The sequence below is a fragment of the Podarcis raffonei genome, chromosome 11, assembly GCF_027172205.1.
Source record: "Podarcis raffonei isolate rPodRaf1 chromosome 11, rPodRaf1.pri, whole genome shotgun sequence".
NCBI classification, from domain to species: domain Eukaryota; kingdom Metazoa; phylum Chordata; class Lepidosauria; order Squamata; family Lacertidae; genus Podarcis; species Podarcis raffonei.
Genome location: NC_070612.1, coordinates 12488680 through 12516245, shown reverse-complemented (window position 1 = coordinate 12516245; position 27566 = coordinate 12488680). Strand labels below are relative to the sequence as shown.

The 27566-nt window shown below is 43.5% G+C and overlaps 1 protein-coding gene across 4 annotated transcripts in view; it reads right to left on the bottom strand.

Moving 5' to 3' along the window:
• The window catches only part of DCC (DCC netrin 1 receptor), a 921347-nt gene that overhangs the window by 206549 nt on the left and 687232 nt on the right, over positions 1-27566 (bottom strand). For all 4 annotated transcript variants that reach the window (XM_053408811.1, XM_053408815.1, XM_053408813.1 and 1 more), the window contains exons 10-12: positions 13799-13947; positions 12559-12697; positions 6304-6353 (exon numbers count right to left, since the gene is read on the bottom strand). In XM_053408811.1, the coding sequence (XP_053264786.1) occupies positions 6304-6353; positions 12559-12697; positions 13799-13947 (338 nt within the window). The remainder of the gene's footprint in view (positions 1-6303; positions 6354-12558; positions 12698-13798; positions 13948-27566) is intronic.

Sequence of the window (27566 nt, the reverse complement as noted above, 5' to 3'; positions counted from 1 at the left end):
CAACACCAGGCTGTTCCATTTGCCTCACAGTTTCTCCTGGGACCCCTAATCTGACCTCATATGGTAGAAGATGCTATCCTGTCACTGATATCAAAGTAAGATTCAGCTTTCGGTCCAGCCAGCTGGAGGGGGTGTCGTCCTTTGCCTTAGCAGCAAAACGTCCTATGGCAGCCCTGTTCCTTCCCTGAGAGTCTAGGAAGCAAAGATTAGATTTTGGATCTCAACACCTGACAAGTTTGAGTGTACTTCTTGTCCTAGACAATAAATCAGGGTTTTTCTAAAGTGGTTGATATTGATCCTCAAGGCTCAGTTGGACTGTGCTAGGGGATGAATAAAGACCTAGAGGTTGAAAGGGAGTCAAGAGGGCCTAGGGATGGAAAAGAAGTTTAAGAAGTATAATGCCAAAAAAAGGAGGAACTATGAGCCTTAGAAATAAGGGACACGGGTAGATAGAGAGCACACCTTTTGCCAGTGACAAACATCTGTGTTTAATAAGGTCACAATACAACAGTTTTCCTTATTTCACATTTTATGACTCTTAGTAATAGAGATGGATAATTAATAAATGTTGATATCTCCTGGCTTTATTTCATTTACATTCCTAAGAATATGGGCTGGGGTCCATGACAACTTTATAATCTCACCAAGGGGTCAGTCAAGTTTGAGAAACCCTGCCATAGATGATAAATGACTTTGCAGATTACCATTGCTGTTATTAGTAGCACAACTCCATAACCACGCAGTCAAAGAAAATACAATCTCCTCTGAACTCTAGGGATCAGAGATCAATAAATCTAAAATCAAGTAAAATAACTTTAGTAAAGGTCTGGGGAAAACATTCCTTGCACCCAGCAGGAAGTCTTGTCAACATTTAGAACTTAAATTGAGAATATTTCTTTATTACCATGAGAGAGGGGAAGGAAAAATCCATATCTTCTGAGACTATGCATCATGAATTATTTTGCAGCATTTCAATTTATGAATATTTCTTTTCTCACTTGTTTTTTAAAATATTTTTATTCCAGTTTTAAAGATAAGTGCCGTGCAGCCTCATTGCCGCGTCTCCAGATGCACGCTCAGGAAGCCAAAATGTGTTGCAGTGCAGTGGGAGAAGAATTATGTAAGAGGCTTTTTGATTGATTGTCTTTGCCACTCATAAATAAATCAGTTGTAAGATGTGTACATCCCTCATAATTTCCAGATGAAGAAGAGGAGTTCAAACAAGGTGTTCTTATATTTGCAAGTGGAGCGTAGTTTTGCCCACATAATTCTTTAAAAAAATAAAAATCATCAACATCCCCTCGAGAGAAAAGCTCTAACCTCTTTGCACCAAGGTGTCTGAAAACACAATGGAAAGATTTTAGCTGTATACCCAAGAAAGAGGGGGGGGGTCATTTTGCATAGTCTGGGGAAAATAGTCAAGGACACAGAAGGAACCTTGAACCAGAATATTCTGGGATGTCAGGAGAGAATTGTGCACCAACACCCAGCCTTGACTAAGAGAAAACTGCAGGTAGATCAGACAAAACTGACACCTGATGAGGTTATGCTCCCTGACCACTACGGATCCAGGATACATGCTTCCTTTATCCTTGCTTTGCCTGATCTCCACCTTCAGCTGTGCAGGAGCCAGGTTTGACACGTAACATCCTATTGCTCTTAATTATAAAGCAGTGGCGAGTTGCCCAGTTTCATCCCACGGGCAAGAGCGCTTTGATGCAGGGACCCAGCCAACCAACATGGCAGCCCAGAAGCATTCATTAGTATATTTAGAATACCTACTTTGCATGTAACACTATGCATAGTCCAGCCAACTCCATATTCCATTGGCACTGCTGCTGTGAAACAGACATTGTTTGCTTGCAGAGCAAAGGTGCCATGATCAAATGAGGAATGCCATGTAGTTACTTAATGTTCCACAAACTGGTGTAGAATTCTAATTGTATTATATTCAAGTTACCGTGAAGAATGCAGGGACACATGTTGAAGGCTCTACAGACTCTCCCAGCTCACTAAACCCTGTTACTCCTTCAGCTTCTGACACCTCCTTTTCCTGGGCTTCTCCATATACTCCCTCTGACCGTTCACCGTCACCCCACCAACACTCTCTGGGCTCTGAGTCTTCTGCCCTTCTGCCCAGCGACTTCCTCCCTCCATCCCTTTGCATTCAACAACAGTGGTACCTTGGGTTAAGTACTTAATTCGTTCCAGAGGTCCGTTCTGAACCTGAAACTGTTCTTAACCTGAAGCACCACTTTAGCTAATGGGGCCTCCTGCTGCTGCCGCACCACCAGAGCACAATTTCTGGTCTCATCCTGAAGCAAAGTACTTAACCCGGGGCAGTATTTCTGGGTTAGCGGAGTCTGTAACCTGAAGTGTATGTAACCCGAGGTACCACTGTAGTCCCTGACCTTCTAGGTCATAAAGCTATTGTGTTTTGGACATTATCATCTGCACTGATGAAAGCTATATAGATGGAAGGGGCAGACCTCAGGCCTAGATAGCGTACCTACAGTCAATGTGGTAGAGCACATGTATTGCATGCAAAGTGGACCAGGAGCTGGAGCTGGTTTCTCCAGTTATCTGGAAAAAAACCTTGGAGAGTTGCTCTCAGTGAGCACAGAAAATGTTAAGGTGACCAATGCCTGACTTAAGGTAGCTTCATCTGTTCAAACATACCAAAGATAAGTTGCAAGAAGATATGCGGGCCTCTAGAAATAAATGGACCTCCAGCTAGATTAGTTAGAATGAGTGTAGAAGTTGGTGGTTTCTTGGTTTGTTTTTAAAAAGGTACACCTTGCTTCCTTCAGTTGCACAACATGATGTTGTGGTTTGTGCAAACCCACAGCCTGGCCTGCCTCGCCAGCATCTAAGGCCAACCTTCATTTCACTCTATAGACTTTCTGCATAATTAGGGACACTGCTGGTCCCCACTGATTCATCAGTGAAATGTGGACTTGAATAATTAAGCCGCAAGTTGGGCGGAGGCATCTCTTAAGAGCCAGAAAGTACAGAAGGCAATTAATGAGTTTCATTATTTGGTTTGAGAAAAAACAACTTCACGTTTTTTCTTTTCTTCCAGGAGGACGTCTCTTTTCATGGCTTCCGGCACACAAATGAGCTGCTTTATGGGTGGCAAGGAATGCTTTAATGTCTATGCTCGAAAGCTAGTATTCCCTTATAAATTCCAGATTGCAACATCAAGTGTGCCACATGAGTGATGCCTCATTAAAAGTATCAGAAGAAGCCATTCTCTTGTCTGTCTTTTAGTGTCAGCAACTGCCTTGCAAAGTCTTGTTGTTGCCAGCAATTAATAACTACCCACATCTGCCCAAGTTCTAGCAAAGCAGGGTGGTTTTATTAATTAAATGGTCGCTCTGGTACCTGCGACATCTCACCTCATGCAATGTGTGTGCGTGAGCGCATGTGTGCACGCATGCTGGAAATACATAATGCCTCCCCCACTGCTTTTCTATCACAAACAACCATTGGCAGCTGGGATGGCCAATGGAACTAATGAGGAAGGATAAATAGGTAATCAGCAGAAATAGCTTCCTGGCAAATTGAGAGCAAGTATTTGAGAAATAGTCTGCTTATCGCCAGGTACGTTTCTATACCTTTGGCCTTTGCTAGTGCTGAGCTGAAAGTGTTCCCATGGAACAGTCTCCCTCCAGAGATTGTGGTCTCTCCTTCATTGGAGGTCGTTAGGCAGAGGTTGGATGGCCAACTGTCATGCATGATCTAGCTGAGATTCCTGCATTGCAGAGGGTTGGACAAGATGACCATTGGGTCCCTTTCCAACTCTACAATTCTGTGATCCATTCCTGCCTGAATTGCAGGAAGAAATGTGCCAAAGCAGACCTGCAATGTCAACAGCAACCACGGATGAATGGTGCCCACTGGAGCTGGTAGGGCAGTCGGCGAGGAGCCAGAGCCAATGACAGGCAGAGCCAATTTCATTTTGTTTTGTCCCTGTCCTCCTGGCTGAGTTCTGCAAGATCAACGCTGAGTCTAAGGAGAATGAGGTTGCAAGAACACAGGGAAGTGATGGCAGGCTGAGGTTGGTAGGGCAGTGCCCCATCTGCCCTAATGGAGCAGCCACCACTGCTGGCAACATTTAGGGAGAACTTGCTGTTGCAATTGAGATCCTTTGAGCGATGGCAGGCTGCCATTTTCCTTTCCCACAAGTGCCCAGGGACCATGCTAGGTTGTCTTAGAAGAATGCTCTCAGTAGTTTTGGGGAAGCATTAAGTTTTATACACTAAAACTGGGAGGGACCAGGAGGATGTCCAGGCAGTGGCTGGTAGGGAGCAATCCCACCCTACTCCTCTCCAGTCTGGTGGGGCTTTAAGGAGTAGCTAGACAATCACCACATCTACACCCCATTTTAGGGGTAGCCACCAGTTGCCATCAGTGGGGAGCTGACCAGCCGCACTTCCGCCCACTTGGCAGGTGGAAAGATGAGCTCTACACCAGTGTAATGATGCAGGCAGGAGAAGGATGGAGCCAGGAGGGCTGGCAGAGGGAGACCTCCACCAAGTCCACACACTTCAGCTCAGTGCAAAGGGGGTTTGGAATGATCTGCCCGCTCCTCGCCAAATTAATTCATCCTTAAAAGTTGGCTTTTTAAAAAAGCATTTTTTGCTCATTTATATATTTATTTTGTTTCTAGCATCACAAGGGATCCCAGGGTAGGGTACAATTAGCAATCTAAAACCATAAGAATAAAATCATAAGAGGGGGAAAAAATCCAAATTGTTAATCAATACAACCATATGATAAAACTAGGGCCATTAAAACAGATCAGTAAAGCAGACACCGTTAAAACAGCGAACTACATTTTAGTACCCAGTCTAGACAGAAACATCCAGTAAATCCCTGAGTGAACAACCTTGTTTTCAGCTGGCATAGAAAAGCAAAAGTTAAATTATCCATTGTGTTACAGAGTTCTTGTTACGTTGTTCCTCTCCCCTCTACATATGTAATTTTCTTGTTTCTCTTTTTTATTTTCTCTTTTTTTATATCACTTGCTTTCTTCTTTTGTGTGAGAAGCAAGAATGTTCGACACAGAATGGTTTTGCTACGTATCATCACAGGAGAATATTAAAATATTTAAAAAGGAAAAGAACGAAAATCTAAAAAGAGAAGAAAACAAGCAAAAAGAAACGGAGCTGTCCTCTCTCACTTGGAATACTCAGATATGGTCAATATTTCCAAAATTATGGTGGTATATGCATCTCCAGGAAAGTTTGAATCGTGTCCAAAAACATCTAAAAATGGGGCATTTCTCCTGCAAAACAAAGTGCACCCTAAGAGGTCTGAGTTATTACAACACACTAGCTAGAAAAATGAAAACTGGTGCACATGTAGCCCAATACATTTGAGTTGCAAAAGAAGCCTGAAAGGCCATATTTCATATCACAGAGCACAAAATGGAAAGCACTTAGAAACTTGAAATTTAGGACACAGGTAACCCAAGAATTCAATGCCTTGCTAAGCTGATCATTCCATCAGTGCACAAACTGGGCAGAATCTAAGTGGGGGTGGACATAAGGGGTCTGATGAGAGAAAAGCATAGTGGCCACCACAGTGAGATCCCAGACACCTAGCCTGAGCCACATTGGGCTCTAACACAGGCCAACTCCACTGGCTGCTTCCTAGCTAACAGACAACAACAAGCATCTGAACATCAAGGGCTGGTGGAATGAAGACCAGATCCTTACCCAACTCCCATGACAAGCCTGCTTCCCCATTGTATAAAACTAAATAAAGCTGTGGCCTGTTTCAACCCGCAAATGAGTCTTTGTTTCGCTTATTCCTGCCATGCTAATGACCTGCAACCTATGACAGCTGCACAATACAAAATTCAGAAACAGGGAGCCCTTCCAACAAAACCATGTGCAGGACTGAAGGCTGGGCAGTGGCAGGTCCATTCCTCCTTCATACGCGTCAATAAACTGGGTGGTAGTGGTTGGGGGTGGCCGTGTTGGCTTCTAGAAGCATCTAGCCATGCATATTCATACTAGCAAATAGAGTTAACAACAACAACAATAATAATTCAAGTTATATACCACTCTTTATCAAAGGATTTCAGGGTGGAGTACAACCTTAGAAACACATCATAAAACATCCATGATAAAAAGATCATAAAAACACGGTAAAAAAGCATACTGTCAGACAGCCTAATAGTAAAATAATCATAATAACAACAGTCATCCCCCCCGCCATGCATGTGTTTGTATATATGTAGGCATAGACACAAATCTGAATCATTTCAAATTAGGGTGCTGGACCCTGACTTACCTTTGAGTTCACCACTTCCAAGGAGACATTCTGAGGCATAGCACTTGGAACTGAAATGAAAAGGGGGAATGGATGAGATTGGGAAAACCGTAATTAGAGTTACATGTGCCAATGGCACCTTTTCTAAAAAAACCTATCTTCCTTACCTCCTCTAAAAAACAACAACACACACACACACACAAAATCCTTCCAGTAGCACCTTAGAGACCAACTAAGTTTGTTCTTGGTATGAGCTTTCGTGTGCATGCACACTTCTTCAGATACACTGAAACAGAAGTCACCAGACCCCTATATATAGAGAGAGGGTGGGGAGGGGTATTACTCAGCAGGGTGGTGGGAATGGGTGATTGGCTGATAGGTGTGGTAAACCTGTTGATGACTGTTAATGACTGCAATTGGTCTTACAGGAAAAAGCAAATTGCTACACGGCAGGCGAAAACCCAAATGGCTACATCCAATCAGCGAAGTGGGGAAAATTCCTGCTGTGCCCCTGTCCCAATGACAGATGACACTCGACGGCATAGCAAGGTCAATCGCAAGATGCCCTAAAATTAGGGAGAGGTGGGAGGGTGTTCCAATGCACGAGCCAAAAGAGGAAGCTCTGGGTCATGTGAATGGGTTTATATAGGTTCCTCGATCCGTTTAGACTGCACCCCATTGGTCAGATTAAACCCAGCAATGAGGGACCTACCAATCAGGTGTTGTGGCTATCCAATAGACCCACCCACAAACAGGAGGTCAGTTTCCAGATCTCACTGCAACACACGCCTTCTTTTAGGGAGGACACGATTTAATGGATAATATTTTAACAGTGCTCTTGCTGTTTTATTACTGATTAGTGTTTTTATGACTGCTGATTGTTTTACGACAGGCTTTTTTATTGCTGCTTCTTGATTTTTCTTATACCTTTTAATTGATTGTTTTTTATTAATGTTGATGGCTGCTTTGAAAATGTATTCTAGTAGTAAAAGGCAGGAAAGAAATGTGCATGGATCCCCTACCTTTGGGATCAGGGATGTAAAACATTGGCCGTTGCAATCAGCAGGATATTTGTTAGCCAACAGACTAAATTAGATCTTCTCAGACGAACATGTGGATTGGAACAAAGCTATCCTTTGGTTTTCACACTTCTCTAAATTTTGCACATCAAAGTGCAAGTAGATAAATAGGTACCGCTCCGGCAAGAAGGTAAACGGCATTTCCATGCGCTGCTCTGGTTCGCCAGAAGCAGCTTAGTCATGCTGGCCGCATGACCCGGAAGCTGTACGCCGGCTCCCTTGGCCAATAAAACGAGATGAGCGCCACAACCCCAGAGTCATCTGTGACGGTTAGGGGTCCCTTTACCTTTACCTTTTACTTTCTTGTGGGCTTCCCATAGGAATCTGGTTGGTCGCTACAGGAAGCCAGATGTTGATTTAGTGGGACCTGTGGTGTGATCCAACACACACAGTTGCCAGAACCCTTAACAAACTACACTTTCCAAGATTCTTTGTGGGAAGCCATAGGCTTTAAATGAACAGTGTCGATGTGACCCACATTTATCCTCCTACCCCATCTAGACTGCTTTTTTAGTTTAGTTTTGTTTTAAATATATTGTCTTTTAATGTATTGGCTGTCCTTTATAAAGATCGTGAACCACATGGAGGACTCAGTTCAAAAAGCAGGGTGTAAACCTACTAAATATTATAACACAACATGATGTAAAATCTCTTTGAACCTGTCTTAGACATGAACTGCTATCATGCAAAATGTAGAATGGTAACTTTTATCATGGAGGCACCAGCAAAGCTCGGAAGCTGATTTGCGTGTACATTATGATATCAGCTGTTTAATTCTGAAAGATCAAGCTGTTATAGCACCAAGATTGAGATTTTAATTAAAGATCAAAGCAATCAGGGTGTTATAAATAAGAACAAGATGCACCTGTTTCCTCAAATGAAATGTTTTAACATCAAAAGTTGACCTCAAATACTGGTGTGCATATTTACATGTTAAATAGCTTCAGTTGCTGCCTTGCGCAGTTTGGGGCAAGCACTGACAACTTTGAAAGTGTTTTCATCCATAGGTGATCAACTTCACATAAAAATATTCTCATTAAAAACATGTATCAGGCAGTTTTATTATGGAGGAATCTGGGGCACAACCACTCCTCAAGAAGAAGCAGATGACTCAGCTTCTCTTAGTTTCTCATTTTTCTCACCCTTCAGTTCACTCCATGACACCTTAGACTTTCTTTTTAAAAACAAGCCTTCACAAGAATCATCTGCATCTATTTCTAATATACCCATTTTTATATGCAATTTTGTCTTACGTAATTCATGTGCACGTGTGTTATTTTCACTATGCATGTTTTCCAATGGACTTTCCAATGTAGTTTTGGCTGCAAATTTACATCACAAAAGACAAAGAAGTGCAAGTCTCAGTGGATAACTGTAAAAACCAGCTCAAGTAGTACAGCAGCATTTTGAAACCCAGTGAAAATAATCTGGCCAAGGACACAACACATGACAAGGGCACAGGAACAAGCCAGCAGTAAATCACACTGAACAAGCTGGAATACACTTTTTATTAGCAAAACAGGATCTGCACAGGAGTGTCAGGCCTAATAACCACATCAACTCAATTCCTGCCCCTATAAGGAGGTAGCCAGGACTAAAGGTCCCAGCCTCCCCACAGCCATCCATGTCTCCTCCATTGTTTTCCCCAAACAATCAGAGACTAAGTCTTTGTGCCTGCCTTTGCTTCTCCCATTTTATGCCTCTCTTGGTCCCACTAGCCGTTGACCTGTAGGGGCACAGCTTCCCTGTCCCTGATGCAGACAACACTGAGCTAGATGAACCACTTGGCTTAAGTCATCTTCCTGTGCTACTTAATTATAATATTTTGATGAATTCAGAATAGTTCTGTGCATTTGGTGATGACTATGAACATTCTCATGCTATTTTGAAGAGGCGAATAATGAGATAGACCCTTGCATTGACAGCATCTCTGGAAAGGCCCATTCTTCAAACAATCTGTCCTACTTTTGAGAAATGAGCACATATTTACAACTGGCGAAAGAAAAATTAAAAGTTGCAATGTGATTATAGATACAGTTATTGATTTATTTCATGCTGCTTTATATTCCAGCCATTTCATATGGCAGTCTCCTTTTTATTATTATTATTCTGGGCAGACATTGCTGCATAGTGTACCAGTTCTTGAATGGGTCAATCCTATTACTCTGAAAGATCAATAAGAAGGAATTATCCAATAAGCTCAGAGACCAAATCACATAGAATTACTGTTCCTCTCCCAGTTCTAGGAATTGTAAAACCAGATTGTGAGAAATAACTAGATCAAGGGAAATATTAACGGTTCAAACCACTTATCATGGTCGTACATATACTGCCTTAATGTGATCAATCTGCCTTGTCCATTCCTGTCAATTTCTTTATTGCTTTTACCCAAAATAGTTGTTCTGGGGGTTTTACCTTGTGAAGTCCCCCTTTAGGGCGTTCCCTGCTTATTTAAAATAATAATAGCTCCACAAAACTATTGTTAGATGGATTCACCAGATAATGAAGCATCAATAGCCAGCCTGTGAGAATTTAATTGCTGCTTTTTTTAAAAAAAGTCACAATATAACCAACACCACATATTTTGGGTGCTAGTTAACTACTTGGTTCACTTCTCAGAAAGTTGTCCAGGATAAAGTTCTGGACTCAATCTTCACCAAGAGATAGAAGAGAAGTGAAGAGAATGGGAGGGGCGATAATTTGGTTCTCATTTTAATGACTAATTTGCCCTTCCTGAATCAATTATTTTGACTGGGTTTTGACATGTTTCAATACTACTTGAGCTGGTTTTAACACAGGGGACAGAATTCAGTGAGTCTTGTTAGAAACAACAACACATTTTAACGTTTTAACGGTATGTTGTTAGGACTTCATGTGAACTACCCAGAAGACTCTGGTGATTGAGAGGGCAAGTGTTTTGCATCAATAAACAAAGTGTATCATAAACTGCCCTGGTGGTATTATAAATGCATTGAATAAAATAAAATATATGCTTCAATTCAGCCTGCTGTCATTAATCTGAGGTTATCAGAGCTCTCTAGCTCATTAGCAGACCTTGATGTTGAGCGGAAGGTTTTCTTTAAAAACATTCATCTCTTGATGCTTTTCTGCTCAAGAAGAATTAAAACTTTATGAGCTAACTTTCTAAATTCCTGCATGAATATGAATCTCCCTTTTTCTCCCGGAAAGTCAAAGTTCAGTGCTGAGGCCGTCATCCTGGTCTTCAGAGTCTCAATTCAATCTCCATAAATTAAGTGCAATATAATTTTTTCACCCAATTGTGTTGGTGTGTGTGTGTGTATGTTTTGTTTTCATAATTATACGCATGAGATATTTTATTCTGCCAAGGTCTGTTTTGTAGTATAAAAAGGTATCTCAATTAGATGGATAGGTGAAAGTGCCACTTGAAAATGTATTAGAGAAATGTCAGCGGTGGAAATAATAGACCAGCTCTCCAAAAAAAGAAGGCAGCGGTATCACAAATTAACTTTTACAAGGTAATAAACAGTGCTGCTTACAATAACATCTGTAAAGAGGTTTGATCTACTTAGCTTTGAAAAGGATATTTGTAGCCTTATGAAATGAATGGCTATCTCACACAGTCCTCTGTGGTTACTGAAGAGGTTTTATTCAAGTAACCACAGGTTATCACTGCGAGGCAATCAAGGGAGAGCGATCAATTCCAAGTCTTTCTGCCATCACCATCCCACATTCAAGTTTGGGTCAGGCCAGCAATAACAAGGGTCAGGAAATGTGTGGAAAATATGTATAAGGACACAAGGCCTTTGGGCAGGATGCAGTTTGACTTACTTTCCTTTGTATAAAATAAGCCTGAAGGAGGCCCCCAACCCACTCACAGGTCCTTGTGTGATCCGTGGAAACAGTTGGTCCTGGTAGCAAGTATTAACCACTCTCAATTCCAACCTGATAATTGCCACCTGCCCAGATTTTAACTTGTCTGAATTAATTTTAAGATTTATTATAATTAATTGATGTCTGTTTTTATGCATATTGTGTTGTTTTTATGATGTTAGCTGCTGTGAGCCCAGCCTTGGCTGGGGAGGGCGGGATACAATTTTATTATTATTATTATTATTATTATTATTATTATTATTATTATTATTATTATTAATTACTACTACTACTACTACTACTATTAAGAGTCTGTTGGATCAGGGCAATGACCCCTCTAATCCAGCAACCCATTCTCACACTGGCCAACCAGATGCATTAATTCGAGATTTGTTTTAAATAATTCAGTACATTTTTTAAAAATATATACATTTTATCTCAAGGTATACATTTCTGTATTCTAACACACACACATTTTTATGCCTTATGGTACTTTTTTTTTTTTTGAGCCAAGAACTGTATCCGAAAATTTGGAGCAGTGTGAAATCTGAAGGATGATTGGGTTCTGATCTGTGTATTAGTCAGGCAGGTGCGGATTATTTTGGTTCGTTTAAAAGTGCAAACCGAACAAATTCTCTTCCACCCCTCCTTATCATACTGAGACATCACATTCTGACTCAGTGATCTGGAATATTAGGGAAATACTAATGTGATACTAACTCTCACCCCTCTTCTGCACTGGTACCCACCTTCATAACATCTGGATGTAGCTGTTTGTGAGCTCAACTCAAACTCCCTCTTGGGTGAGTTGCTTTAAATAGGCCAGTGTTTCTCAACCTGTGGGTCCCCAGATGTTGTTGGACTACAACTCCCATCATTCTTAGCCAGCATGACCAGTGGTCAGGGATGATGGGAGTTGTAGTCCAACAACATCTGGGGACCCACAGGTTGAGAAACACTGAAATAGGCTGTTTTAATGGTTCCAGAATTTGGGTCATGTGGGTTCTACTCTTTTGTTTTATTCCTGCTTCTTCTCAGTCTTCTTTGTGGTCCTGTGCTGCCCCATCCAGATCTCCAAACCTGCAGATACTTTCTGGAGGCTAACGCCTCACAACCATTTCAAAGGGCAACCCTGAGCAAAGGGCTGAGCCAACCTGCCACTCTGTCTCAGTCAATTTATAGGGTTTCCCCCTCCTCCACAGTGGGCCAATCCACCAAGCATTTGATACATGAATAGCAACTCACAATGGCAGTGCTTGGCATAAGAAGAGATGCAGACTGTACCACTGCCTGCCCATTTACCCCCTTCCTCTCTCCTGCCCGTATATTATTTGCTCTGCCTTACCATCCGAAAGGGTTCTGACTGTCAGGTCTTCAGTTGAAACTCCAGGTCCATAACGATTGTAAGCCAGAAATCGTAGGGTATATTCTGTGAATTTCTTCAGTCCTTCCAGCTTGTATGACAGATCATCAACTTCTATATTCTGGGCACAAAGGAAACAGCGGAAATTATTACTGCACCAAATTGTTATACAGATAATATATATACAGAAGTACTGTTTTGGGGGGACAGGAGGCGGGCAGGTGTGGAGGATTCCCTGGTCCTGAATGGGGTAACTGTGCCCCTGAAGGACCAGGTGCGCAGCCTGGGAGTCATTTTGGACTCACAGCTGTCCATGGAGGCACAGGTCAAATCTGTGTCCAGGGCAGCTGTTTACCAGCTCCATCTGGTACGTAGGCAGAGAACCTATCTGCCTGCGGACTGTCTTGCCAGAGTGGTGCATGCTCTGGTTATCTCCCGCTTGGACTACTGCAATGCATTCTACGTGGGGCTACCTTTGAAGGTGACTCGGAAACTACAACTAATCCAGAATGCGGCAGCTAGACTGGTGACTGGGGCCGGCTGCCGAGACCATATAACACCGGTCTTGAAAGACCTACATTGGCTCCCAGTACGTTTCCGAGCACAATTCAAAGTGTTGGTGCTGACCTTTAAAGCCCTAAACGGCCTCGGTCCAGTATACCTGAAGGAGCGTCTCCACCCCCATCATTCTGCCCGGACGCTGAGGTCCAGCGCTGAGGGCCTTCTGGCGGTTCCCTCATTGCGAGAAGCAAAGCTACAGGGAACCAGGCAGAGGGCCTTCTCAGTAGTGGCGCCCGCCCTGTGGAACGCCCTTCCAGCAGATGTCAAAGCGATAAACAACTACCTGACATTCAGAAGACATCTTAAGGCAGCCCTGTTCAGGGAAGTTTTTAACGTGTGATATTTTACTGTATTTTTGGTTTTTATGGAAGCCGCCCAGAGTGGCTGGGGAGGCCCAGCCAGATGGGCGGGGTATAAATAATAAATAAATTAATTATTATTATTATTATTATTAGCTAGATGCCTTCATTTTTGAGGCCTCCTAAAAACTTCTTCATTTCAGCTCTAGGTGGTGAGGATTTTGAGAACTTATCCCATTTCAGATGGATTCTGCAAAGAGGACTTGAAGTTGCAATGAAACCCTGTATTTAATTTAGGCAACTAAATTTATGAATGATTCCCTCCCTTCATTGTTTTTTTGCCCATGTGTTTATTTGCTCACCTGTTCTTTCCCAGTAACTACTTCTGTACAGTACAGTCTATAACCTTGGACTGGACCATTTGCATAGGCAGGGGGTTCCCACGTAATAAGAATTGAGGTAGGTGATACTGATACAGCCCGCAGGTTTTCTACCGGTCCTGGAACTTGCACTGTGTTGAAAGAAACACAAACAAGAATTATGTTAATACAAAAGCAAAGCTGGGATTTAAGAGTTTTGGGGTTGTTTCCAAAGAAGTCCTTCCACCCATAAAAGGAATCCCCCGCTCCCATTTGTAGAAGTGTCCTTGATCTATCACAGGCACCTGCTAGTGGAAGAGGAAGGGAATTTCAATTATTGCATCTTTCCCCCTGTAGCCCTGTGACAACATTCCTCAGTAAAGTTGGGTGTGAGGCAATGTGGCTGGATTTGAATGCTTTAAAATTCAGTAACACTGTAACACTTAACTCATTTTTTTGTCATTTTGTCACACACACCCCTTACAGATGACCCCCAGTGTGAACCGCACCCCCCTTCCTACGCCCCTGGGTCGAAATAAAATAAAATTTAATTTTTTCAAAAAAAATTCCTTCCAGTAGCACCTTAAAAGTAAAGGGAAAGGGACCCCTGACCGTTAGGTCCAGTCGCAGACGACTCTGGGGTTGTGGCGCTCGCCTCACTTTACTGGCCGAGGGAGCCGGTGCACAGCTTTTGGGTCATGTGGCCAGCATGACTAAGCCACTTCTGGTGAACCAGAGCAGTGCACGGAAACGCCTTTTACCTTTCCGCCGGAGCAGTATCTATTTATCTACTTGCACTTTGACGTGCTTTTGAACTGCTAGGTTGGCAGGAGCAGGGACCGAGCAACAGGAGCTCACCCTGTCGTGGGGATTCGAACCTCCGACCTTCTGATCAGCAAGCCCTAGGCTCTGTGGTTTAGACCACAGTGCCACCTGTGTCCCAGTAGCACCTTAGAGACCAACTAAGTTAGTTATTGGTATGAGCTTTCGTGGTCATGCACACTTCTTCAGATACCCTGGGTGGTGGAGAGTATTGGGGTGTTTCAATGTTTCTTTACTGTGAGCAAGAAATATTAATTATTGCTTTCTCATTATCCCTCCCATTTGAGGCATTTGTATAGTTAAATGCCTTTAACAACTTCCTGCTTTCTTTGTAGGAAAAAAGACATAGCCAGGCATGCATTATCCATTTTGCCTCCCGTGCAGCCTTTAAATGCAAAAAGTAGAAATCAATGAAAAGCTGACAGCCTCATGTCATAAAACACACACAATACAAATGGACTTTAAAAGGCATTTAATATTAATACTCAGTTGTGAAATCAATAGAGTGAGAGTGTTGGTTCTTCAATTCCCCAAGCTTTCCATTTGGTTGCAAGACAGGCAGTTGAACTAATGTGCTTTGTTCCTCAGCGTGCAGAAAGTCTTCAATAATTCCATAGATTCCCCACTGTTAAATAACAATTTACTGAAAATTAACATTTATGGTCTGCTTTCCCTCTCCTTTAAAAGTTCCTTTTGATTTGAGGGCTGTGTCGGAATCTCTTTTTTTACAAACTGTACATTAGACTATTCCCCAAGAATATAGAATTGTAGAGCTGGAAGAGACTCAAGTCCAACTTCCTGCCAACGGAGGACGCAACTACTGGAGCCATAACAGAAGGCCATCAAACCTCTGTTTAAATACAGGACACTCCCCCACTTACGCAGGGGTTACATTCTGGACCCTGTGCACATAAGTAAAATGCACACAAGTGGGGGAACCCACTGCAGTACATGCAGCTTCCCACCCAACAGCTGTTGAGTAGGGTAGCATGGCAGCAGTGAGAGCTCCCATGCGCCATTTCGGAACCCTCAGAGTCTTTCTTCTGGACTTCTGGCTCACTGACATCCTCTTCAGGCTCTGGGGAGAATCTCCCCCTAAGCAACAAGGACTTTCCAGCTCTCTCTCACTATTTCAGATTAGAATTGATGGATGGATGGATGTCCCGGCACTGTGCAACAAAGTTGCGAGTGAGACAATTGTACACAAGTGGGGAGATGCCTGTACTAGGGATCTGAACCCCATTCAGCAGAGGCCTGAGCCAAACTGAGCATATAAAGAGTGCCTCAGATAAGTTGGGTACACATAGCTATGGATCACTGTGGGTCAGGTTGGAGTGGTCCAGAGCAATCGGTGGCCATTGGGGTTGAGGCACCAGGCAGGAAGGTGAGGCATGAAGTGCACAAAGAATGTTGGAACCTACGTGACCAGTGTCTTCCTAGGAGATGGTAGACCCAAGCCATGGCTTTCCTTCCTGCCTACTGATAAATGCCCCTGATCAACAGCTGCAGGAAAGCCGCCAAACCTTGTCCTGATCCTCCAGACTGAAAACACTGCCAGCATCACCCCTTTAGGAAGCCATTTGACTTTATTCATAATAGAGAGAGCATGCCTTGATAGTGTGTGGGTGTGCGATTCCTCCCCTCCCCTACTTCATCTCCTTCTGTCTCCTTGCACTTAACAGCTTTAATGACATTTCTATAAAACCCGCTTCTGGGCTTCTGTGGGGGTGATGCAACTTCAAAAGACTTGGAGGCAATGTAATTATTAATGTAATGAAATCCCTGCTCCTTTGCTCTGAACATGTTTAGAAGACACGACAGCTATTTGGCAAGGGAGAGAGAGAAAATAACAACACACACACACACACTTTTGCTGATGATCCATACAGGTTGGGATCCTCATTCCAAGATCCTTATGTTCAGGACTGTCTCAAGACATTTTGCTGTCTCAAACAAAGCCCAAGATGACCCTTGTGATATAGGGATAGCACAAGTAGCTGTGGTTTGGGGGAAATGGTGTCATGAGCTAAATTAGGACCCTTGTGGGACCAATTAAATATTAAAGTGCTTCTAAGAATATATTTCACATTGGGGCACCTTTAAATGAATCTGGCAGGTGGGCTGGATCCTTCTTTTCCTCTTCCTCCAGTGGGCTACATCTGGAAGGTCGGGTGGAATCACACACTTGCCAATCACTTGATGTAGCAATGACATCAGGCAACCCATTTCCCCATCCCCGCAATGCAGTTTAACATCAAACAGTGCAAGCAAAGTCACAGTACTACGCAAGTCCCAATGATCAGGGTCTAGAAAATGCTGTGTATGGGGCTATGCATTGGGCTGCTCAAACCCCCTTTTGGCCTAGCCTGCCCCTACATTTGGCATGCCCCACACCTGAGATCATATAGGACAAATGGGCGTGGGTTGGTCAAAATGGTCTTATGGGGCAATTTATTATTATTATTATTATTATTATTATTATTCTTTTTTGTATGTTTGCTTTGCTGTTGTTGCTGTTCAGTTTTAAATTATTTGTATTTTACGCATTGTGACCAATTGTGACGGCTTATAGCTTTTAGTAATAAAGATTTCATTCATTCATATTATTAGTAGTAGTAGTAGTAGTAGTATTTATTAACTTTACATACCACCCTTCATCTTAGGGCAGTTCACAGAATAAAACACAGGATTAAAAAAAAGTAAAAGCAAAACAGCAAAACAATAACCCCTACTTCCCACCGATACATTTAAAAGGCTGTAGAATATTAATCACCCCAACGCCTGGTCAAAGAGGAACATTTCCCCCTAGTGCATAAAAATATATATACTCTCCATGGGGAGAGCATTCCCTAAACAGAGAGCCACTACAAAGAAGGCCCGTTCTCATGTTGCCACCCTCTGGACACCACGAGAAGGCGGCACACAAAGAAGGACCTCAGACGAGGAACACAGAGTCCGGGGAAAGGCGGTCTTTAAGGTTGTAATTGGGGAGATTGTAACTGAGGAAGTCAACACAGCTCTTGAAACGCTCCAAACCAAAGACTGGCTGGGAGAGGTGGAGATTGATAATGCCATTATGGAAAGAAAACATGGTTGGGCCATATCTGCTGAAAACATCAGAGACTCCTCGTTCCCTGACTGAAGCACAACAGGGATGATTACGCTGATTCCAGCTCTGGTATTCAAAAGATAAGAAGTTCATTACCCCACTGGCAGATTTAGGCTAGTGCACAGAGAGCTGGAAAAAGACAAATAGATTTCCATAGTAGACCATCAAACGGGAGTTTTGGAATAATCTCAAAAGCATCTAAAATTGTTTGTGTTCTCTCGCGAAGGGAGAGATTAGATCTGTTTTGCTTTATAGTAATTGCCAAAGCCTTTCAGATTATGTCAGGCCCAAAGTGAACAAAACACACAGCCAAGCTACTCAAGGCCCGCTTAATCACAACCATCCTTTGATGGACCTAAAGATGAAGAAGGGAAATTGACCGCAGCCTTTCAGCCAGTTTGAAGTGTGAAATATTTCATATGAAGAAGATGATGTGTCCCATGGTTTAAAAAAGAAAAAAAAATCGAAGGAGAAAAACCAAAACAACCTGCTTGCTGAAAGAATATGAAAGCTAGAAGCTAAATCCTTCTTTGAGTTATTATGGCACAGAGGCTGGAGTCAAAAAACTAGCATTTTCCCAACAATACAGTGCTCTTTAAAAGCCAAGTCCAAACCAGGTTGTTGAAAGGGGATCAATGCAGCAGTAGCTTGAGAATCCTTCAAGCTCAGATTAACAAGGTATTTATTATTTACTAGTCATGGGCACACTGGAAGCTTTGGGGTCCAATGAGCTATGCTCCTCTCTCTCTTGATCCCTGCGACATGATCTCATTGATCATTTACCCTCTGTTATCTATCTCTTTCTCTAAAAACCACACTTTGAATGCGGTTCACTAGACTTGTTTCCAGCACTCTGGAGTGCCTCAACATATTCTGTTTTCTTTTCTTTTTCTTGACTGCTTAAATCAGCATGTCGTGGAATAAGGCACTTTCCAAAACTTCTAACTTGCCTTGGGTAGCACAGGGATGGAGAACTTATGGGCCTCTAGATGTACTGGTGGGCTACATCTTCCATCTTCCCAGACCACTGGGCATTCTGCTTGGGATTGATGGGAACTGGAGACTAACAGTGATTCCAACCCCTGAAGCTGTGGGTGACTGGAAACAGTGTTGGAGAAACAGGATAACTGCTGCCAGCAGAGGCAGATTTAGGGCAGCATGACCAGTTGCCCCACACTGGGCATTGAGCTGAGGGGGTGCTATAGGGTGTTGCAACTACGACGTAATGGAAGGCATTTGTCAGTTGTATATATGAGATTTCTTTAAAATATTTGAAATGTTCACTACAGGATGATATCCAGTTATTCTCCTTCTGCTAGACAATATTTTTTTCCCCCAGTCTTCAATTCCAGGCATCTCAAATTCATTTCCCTTCCATACAAAAAGAGGTTCTCTGAATACTGTTATGGATAAAAGTCAACAATAGTCTTCCTCCTGTCCAGCACACCAACTTAGCCTCTAATCCTGAGAAACAATATATTTTTGATCTTTATTCCCTCAAGGGTCTCTTTGCTGTGGTCATATACTAAGACAGGCACCCATAATTGTTCAGTTTTTGTTTATTCATTAATTCATACCCAGGTCCATATCTTCTAATCCTGTTTCCTTTTGGCCAAAGTTTTCGATCCTAATTACCTGTTGATTGTTTTCTGTTACTCTAAACTGTTGTAACCTTAGATCAGGTGACAAAGGTATTGAGTTGCAAATTCGCAATCTTGAAAGGGTGGTAGCTGTTAGCTGTGCTATTTTTCTAGAAAAGGAGGTGCTGGAACTCACCATGAATGCCTCCTTTGATCTCTTATAATGGCAATGGTGCCCACCTGAGAGGTGCTGGAACTGAGTTCTGGTGAGTTCCAGCTGAAAAAAAGCCCTGGCTGTTAGTCTTTTTCTGAACACAACAGTGAACAAATGGCTCTCCAAAAAGAGCTGCATAGCCTTAGGCAGGCTAAGGCAGACTGGAATGGGGGAGAGAGACACTGTTTTGTTTTCGGAGTCAGTTCTTACGCTTCCGGTCACTTCAAACTGTGCAATATTAATACAGTGGTACCTCTGGTTACGAACTTAATTCGTTCCAGAGGTCCGTTCTTAAGCTGAAACCAGTCTTATCCTGAGGCATGCTTTTGCTAATGGGGCCTCCTGCTGCATGCACGCCTCTGGCACACGATCTTTGTTTACATCCTGGGGCAAAGTTTTCAACCAGGAGCAGCTACTTCTGGGTTAGTGGAGCTCATAACCTGAAGCGTTCGTAACCAGAGGTACCACTGTAAATGCAATATCGAGGTCCTCTGAAGATGTCTGATTTGGCTCAGGCCTCCGCTAAATCTGGTGCATAGCACAGCCTATTGAGTAGCCTTATCCTCTATTGATGGGTCTGATCCTCTTTTAAAACCTTACAAGTTTTGTACAGTCCATACAACTAATGGATTTCCATATCGGAAAGTCTATGAAAATCACTGCAAGCCTTACAGTGTAGGATCAGTTTCAGAAAATAGGAGGAAGTAGAGAACTGGACAACAAATTAGGAGATCATTGTGGAAAGCCAAGCAGATAATGTATAACTAGGTGGCCAAAGCTCAGATTGCTTTGTTTTGAACGAGAACTCCTTGCCATACAGTAGCTATACTAAATAGGAGGGGATCCTTGCAGATAATTGCTCGGAATGCTCCTGTTCTAATTGCTGATGCTATTATGATTGCGGATGTTGTTTTGCTGCTATAATTGTGCCAGCTAAAAGTTTACATGGAAAGGGCATTGCAAAAATATAAGCTGCAGCTCATTAGGCCTCAGAGAAACGCTTCTGTATAACAGAGTACAATTAAAACAAATGTCTTCCTCAGCAGAAGATAATTTTTTCCCCCTAAGGAGAAAGCAAAGCCATCCTACAGAACTGAGCTCTACTGCTGCCTGTATCACTTAGGGTATCTTTGGCCGCCCATACATGATGTTTTTGACACGATCCTAGGTGCTAGCGCAACCCTAAGCTCATAAGTACATCCTACTGAATTTATCCTACTCGGAAGTGCATCCTATTGAATTCAATGCGGCTTACTCACAAGTAAGTGGGACTAGGTAAATGGTAAATGATCCCTGGACAGTTAAATCCAGTCAAAGGTGACTATAGGGTGCAACACTCACGCAGTGTTAGCTGGGTAAACGCCTTGCCCCAAATGTGGGAGCTGGGAGAGGAGAGGGGTGTAATCCTTCAGGGATACTTTTAATACTTTTCCTGGTATTCAACATTATTATATGCCTTTGAATGTAGAACATGTTCTTGACTTACAGGCATTCTTTTGCTAAGAGCCTTTGGATGCTATTGCTGGGGATTAAGGAAGATATAGACTAATTCAAATTCACTCTGAGTTACATGGTTATTATTAGAGTCTTACATGTTTTGGTGCTTTTCAAAGGAGTCAGTAGGCTTTTTTTCTTTTTTAAGGAAAACTATTCGGTTTTATTATTATTATTATTTTATCCCTGAGTTAAATTAAAACGAACATGAGTCAGGTAATAACTAATCTACTTAGTAATAATTACACTTGAAGACAAGGCCATTAACAAGTTAAACCATCTGGCAAACTCTGGGGAATCTTTAAAGAAGTGACATTAATTAACTCTTGGCTTGCCGCCGTGCTGGCTCACTCAATTTTTAAAACAATTTCATTATCAGAAGCTTCAAAAGCTTCTGGCAGCCACCATTTTGCAGGGAAACCAAAATGGTGGACACTTGGAGTGCATTTTATTTTTTTAAGGCAGGGAGAATGAGCTGCTCTATACGGAAAGTTTGGAGCCTCCACCCATTAGTGGGTGCAAAGCACTCCCACCTCGAACCTGGAACCTTTCCTGAGACAATCTCTTTAACAAATACTTCCCATGAAGTATTGAAAATAAAACCCCAGTCATAGCCCCATGTAACTTGGGGGTGGGTTAGCTCATCAACAAAATATGTGCTGGGGCACAGTAGTGGACAACGGGGACACAATAAATAAATTGAGGTTCTCTTGTGATCTCCATACACTCAGCCATCCACTTGTTAGGATGGTCCTACTCTTGTGTAGGACCCTGGCAGAGACACATGCCCAACTGGCATGTTCCCTCCCTCCTAGTCAATTGTTCGGGAGCTTCAAAAGCTTTCTTCAGCCCGGACATCACAGCGACTGATACCAAGAAGCATCAGCACACTTAGGGATCCACAGAGTATTTGCAGTTTGCGTAACAGACCTCAGTAGCACAGCATTTTGGCTAATCTACGTTTATTTACATATAATACACTCAGAGCATTCTGCTTTAGCTCCTTCTTCTTTCTCATCAGCCAGCAAAGAAAGAGAAAACAAAGGACAATAGTCCCACTTCACGGAACACAGTAATGCCAAAACATCCTGTCTCTGTCACTTCCCACCCTGTGGAATGAAAACATACACCGCCATGTGATAGACAACAATCCCATGACTGCAAACACGGAGCAGGAATGCTAACACCACAAAGGGGTGCTGCCTGCTGCATTTCTGCCTGATTCGTCATTCTGGCCTTGACTCCTACTAATCCAGCACTCTGCGTGCGCAAACTCCACTCTTAATACTATTACCTACCCACAGTAGATGAGAAGAGGGAGCTCTCTAAAGGAAGGTAGCTCATATATTTACACTGGTATAAATAACAAATGGAGGATGTAGAATTGAAATGCTCCTCCAATTATAATTTATAAATCAGTTCTCAGAAGTTTGGAAAATGCTATCTCTCTATATATTGTTGGCATCTGTCTGTCTCGAGAATAAATGGAGTGCACTTCCAGGGATGAAATTCAACCGCTGCGTGCCTGGAGGTCCTGGGATGCCCAGATGACAAGACCCCCATCTCGGTCTTGCTGATGTGGTCCAAAGGAAAGCTGAACAATACATTTGGCACCAGCTAGGCTGCAGGAGTTGCCAGAAGGATGCAGACAAGGCACCGTCCAAGCATCTTGGTGATTTCCCTCTGGATTTGTGCAGGGTTTACTCCATAGCCTTTTCTGCTCTTGAAGATATCCCGCAAGGCAGCACAGGGTTAGGATCAGAGCTTTCCTTCTCCTATATGGGCTACCTTCCCAGGTTAATGAGCCCCATCTGTGCGTTCTCTCTCTCTCTCTCTCTCTCTCTCTCTCTCTCTCTCTCCTTTTCTAGTCTATTGAGGACCTATAAGTAGTTTACAAAGTAATACTTTACCTAAAGTATCTCAGGTTTGGAAGCCTGAGCCTGAATTCCTTGAATTCCTGGCGATCCATTATCCACCACTTTTCATGCAACAGAGTGAGATGGATCATGGAGTGCAACTGATACCCTGTACTAACCTGACTCTAGTCTGTGACCCTCCAGAAGTTGTTGGTCTCCAACAGCCACCTGTTCGAGACAGCATGGCTGGAGGCCAGGAATGATGGGAGCTGCTGTCCAATTACGTTGGGAGGGCCACAGTTTAGCCATTCCTGTGCTAAAGCAATTCCGCACCATAGATTAAAACAACTTCTTTGATTGTGGCATGCCTATACAAATTTAATGGTGGGGCAATGGTGGGGCAACCTTCTCCAGCCTGAGGACCACATTCCCTTCTTGGCAACCTCTTTGGGGCCACGTGCCAGAAGCAAACATGGGCAGGCCAACAGATGCAAGAGAGTTTCTACACTTGAATTGGTGCTTTTGAATTATGGTGCTGGAGGAGACTCTTGAGAGTCCCATGGACTGCAAGAAGACCAAACCTATCCATTCTTAAGGAAATCAGCCCTGAGTGCTCACTGGAAGGACAGATCCTGAAGCTGCGGCTCCAATACTTTGGCCACCTCATGAGAAGAGAAGACTCCCTGGAAAAGACCCTGATGTTGGGAAAGATGGAGGGCACAAGGAGAAGGGAACGACAGAGGATGAGATGATTGGACAGTGTTCTCGAAGCTACCAGCATGAGTTTGACCAAACTGCAGGAGGCAGTGGAAGACAGCAGTGCCTAGCGTGCTCTGGTCCATGGGGTCACGAAGCGTCGGACACGACTAAATGACTAAACAACAACAATACCTGTCTCTGTCTTCAACCCAGTCAAGCAAGAGTCATTACTCTTCAAGGACACATTCCAGTCAGCCAAGAACACTCAAGGAGGATATGGAGCAAGGCCAGTGAGGGGTGTGGCTTGGGGCAGAGGGTGTGGCTGGGAAGGGGGTGTGGCCTGTGAAGAGGCCCAAGGGACTGATAGAGAGGGCTGGGGGGCCGTATTTGATGCCCAAGCCTGAGATTCCCCACCCCTACTCTACATTGTAGCCTTTCCCCATTCTAATTTATACAGGATAAATAAAAAAGATTGAATTAAAAGTTATGCTCATTTCCTTTTCATCCTTTCAAGCGTTCCGAGCCAAAAGTAGCTTGATTGTATCGATCTATGCAATAATGTCTTCCAGGCGGCTTGGATTGTGTGTGCATGATTTTCCTTCTTCTTAAAGCGTTTTCGGGGGGAAAGACCAGTACGGCATGATTAACTGCAATATTTAATTCCAGGCTGACTGGCAAGTATGTATTGACAAAGTGCAGGTGATGGGATTATCTTGCTGGCATCTGTCTATCACAGGGAGATGGGTTTATTTATTTTAGCACATTGTGCTGATAAATCCGACAATAAACTGCAGATTCAAAGAGTGAATTAAAAGGCTGTCAGTTTTACTTAGCCCCTTTGATTTATTTGATCCGCTAAGCAAAGCCCCCCTCCCTTTTATGTTGCAATCTATGTGGTTGACCTTAAGGTCACCTGTCGAATTGCAGCAGAAACTGAAGGCCTGCAAGTTCAGTCCTAAGCCTCCTTTGGCACTTCCTGTGTTGGTACCTTCAAACTGCTTGCCTTCCTCTCATTTCTGAGATCCCAGCTGCACATTACATTCTTCCTGTGAAATGTAAAAAGGTGAAGGTAAAGGGACCCCTGACCATTAGGTCCAGTTGTGACTGACTCTGGGGATGCGGCACTCATCTCGCTTTATTGGCCAAGGAAGCTGGTGTACAGCTTCCGGGTCATGTGGCCAGCATGACTAAGCCGCTTCTGGTGAACCAGAGCAGCACACGGAAACGCTGTTTACCTTCCCGCCGGAGTGGTACCTATTTATCTACTTGCACTTTGACATGCTTTCGAACTGCTAGGTTGGCAGGAGCAGGGACCGAGCAATGGGAGCTCACCCTGTCGCAGGGATTCGAACCGCTGACCTTCTGATCAGCAAGTCCTAGGCTCTGTGGTTTAACCCACAGCACCACCCGCGTCCCCCTGTGAAATGTAGTCAAGGGTAAAGCCAGATTCTAAAAGCTCCCCAGCAGGCAGGCATAGCAGAGGTTCTGCCTTCCTTTCTCTGTCCATTATTCTGTGCATACATATCCGTTTCTCATATTAGCTCTTTGTTCTATCCCTTTCCACCCCTTAGGAAAAATCACCCTTGAGTACTGAGAAATGACAAACAAAGATAAACCTTGGTTGCAGAAAGGGGCTGCAATTCCCTCCAGTGGTCTCTCCCAGTTTCTAGGAAAGCCTTTCCGAAAGGACTGCTCATCCCCAAATGAGAACTTGTGGGCATTCCAATCAAACGCTCACAAGAAAGCTAAGCACTCTCACAAAGCACCCCCACTGCTTATTGTTTCTCTATTCCCGATGCCCAGAAAATAATATGGGCGTGCAGGGGTGCCAACTTGAATAAAATATTGGGGGAGGTATGTAAGCCCCACCCTGCATAATGGATCACAAGACATGGCACACACACACCATTTGAATGGCAATGCCCATCAACCTGGGGGGGGTATGGCCCCCTCAAATATTTCATTGGTGCTGTGACCTACAACCTGGGTTGTGGGGGAAGGCTCCACAGTGCACAATGCACAGCGAGGACACAGGTGAGGTTCAGGCTGCATCCTTAGGGGAAAGGCCATCAGGACCTTATTTAGGGTCCTCCCATACCATCCAACGTTTTGGGACAGGAAAGCAGGATATCTGCACACTCTGCACATGGAAAGAAGCATCTCCACCCCCATCGTTGAGCCCGGGTGCTGAGGTACAGCACCAAGGGCCTACTAGTGGTTCCCTCACTGCGAGAAGAGAGATTACAGGGAACCAGGCAGAGGGCCTTCTCGGTAGTGGCGCCTGCCCTGTGGAACGCCCTCCCATCAGATGTCAAGGAAATAAAAAACTATCTGACTTTTAGAAGACATCGGAAGGCTGCCTTGTTTAGGCAAGTTGTTAATGACTGATGTTTTTAATATTCTATTGGGAGCTGCCCAGAGTGGGCGGGGTATAAATAATAAATTATATTATATTATATTATATTATATTATATTATATTATATTATATTATATTATATTATATTAAAGGTAAAGGACCCCTGGCAGTTAAGTCCAGTCGCAGACAACTCTGTGGTTGTGGTGCTCATCTCGCTTTACAGACTGAGGTCATGTGGCCAGCATGACTAAGCTGCTTCTGGCACAACAGAACACCAAAACCAGAGCAGCGCACGGAAACACCGTTTACCTTCCCGCCAGAGCAGTACCTATTTATCTACTTGCACTGGTGTGCTTTCGAACTGCTAGGTTGGCAGGAGCTGGGACCGAGCAACAGGAGCTCATCCGTTGCGGGGATCCGAACCGCCGACCTTCTGATCAGCAAGCCCAAGAGGCTCAGTGGTTTAGATCACAGCACCACCCAAGTCCATCATCTTCATCATCATCATTATTAAGCTACTGGCCATGGGAAGTGGTGTGCTTCTGGGTGTGCTATGCCTGCTTCCAGGAATATGGCAGTGGCAGAGGTCAACCATTATGGCAGTTGCGGGCCACCCCATTGCAGGAGGAGGAGGCAGAGACGAGGCGACGAAAACAAGACATCATGTACTTCCGACAGAAGCGGGGGAAGCTTCTGTGAATCTGTAATGTCCTGCTTAATTTGGGACACTTGAGTATTGTGTCCTTCTGGTCAGAGGGCATAGCTCTGACTCCATCCTCTGACTCAGAGGATGAGTCCCCTCTAGTCCCTCAATCTCCTCATCCTGGCAGAAAGCAAAGACTACCAAAAAAAGTGAGGGTCCTTTGACCATCCAGCCAGCTCCCTTACAGCAAAGGAGCCTATTGCACTCCAGGCTTGATCAGTTTACCTCAGGCTTCTGTTGACACTTTCTCCCTACAGAGATTATTTCTCTCAAAGCTTTCATATCAGGCCCCCCTGGAGCTGTTCCGTGTCCAGGCAAGCTGCCTTAGAAATTCAAATTGGTACCCAACAACTATACAAGATAGAAACTGGTGCCCTCTGTTCTCTGGCAACCTCTTGCAGCCTCTTAGAAGAACCACAGCTATAGCTCGCATATGATCCTCATGCAGGGTGAAAAAGATGAGGTAATCTTAAAACAGCAAGAGATTTCTATCCTGATTGATAATATGCTAGTAGAATTATACAGTGTGAGAACGAGTGGAAGTGAAAGTGGGCAGGCTTCAGCTAAATAATTAAAAGAAATGGGAAGACTTAATCCAGCAACACACACACACACACATATGCCACCCTTCATATAAATCTAGTCCTTCTAGTCAGAATAATTATTTGAAGAGCTGGAACTTGTACTGATCTTTTAAACTGATTACAGCTGGAGAGAATGCACATATTTTATTCTGTTAGAAAGAGAGAGTAAGGGGTGTGCGTTTTGGATGCTCTTTTCCATCATCTATTAATCCTCAACTGGGATAATTTGCGTCACACTTTTGGTATTTCAAAATAATACAAAGAACCTTGGCATTCAATTGGAAATGCACACTGATTACGTCAGGAAAGGGCAGAGGCCAAAGCTGGTGGATTATGCATAGAATGAAGGATGT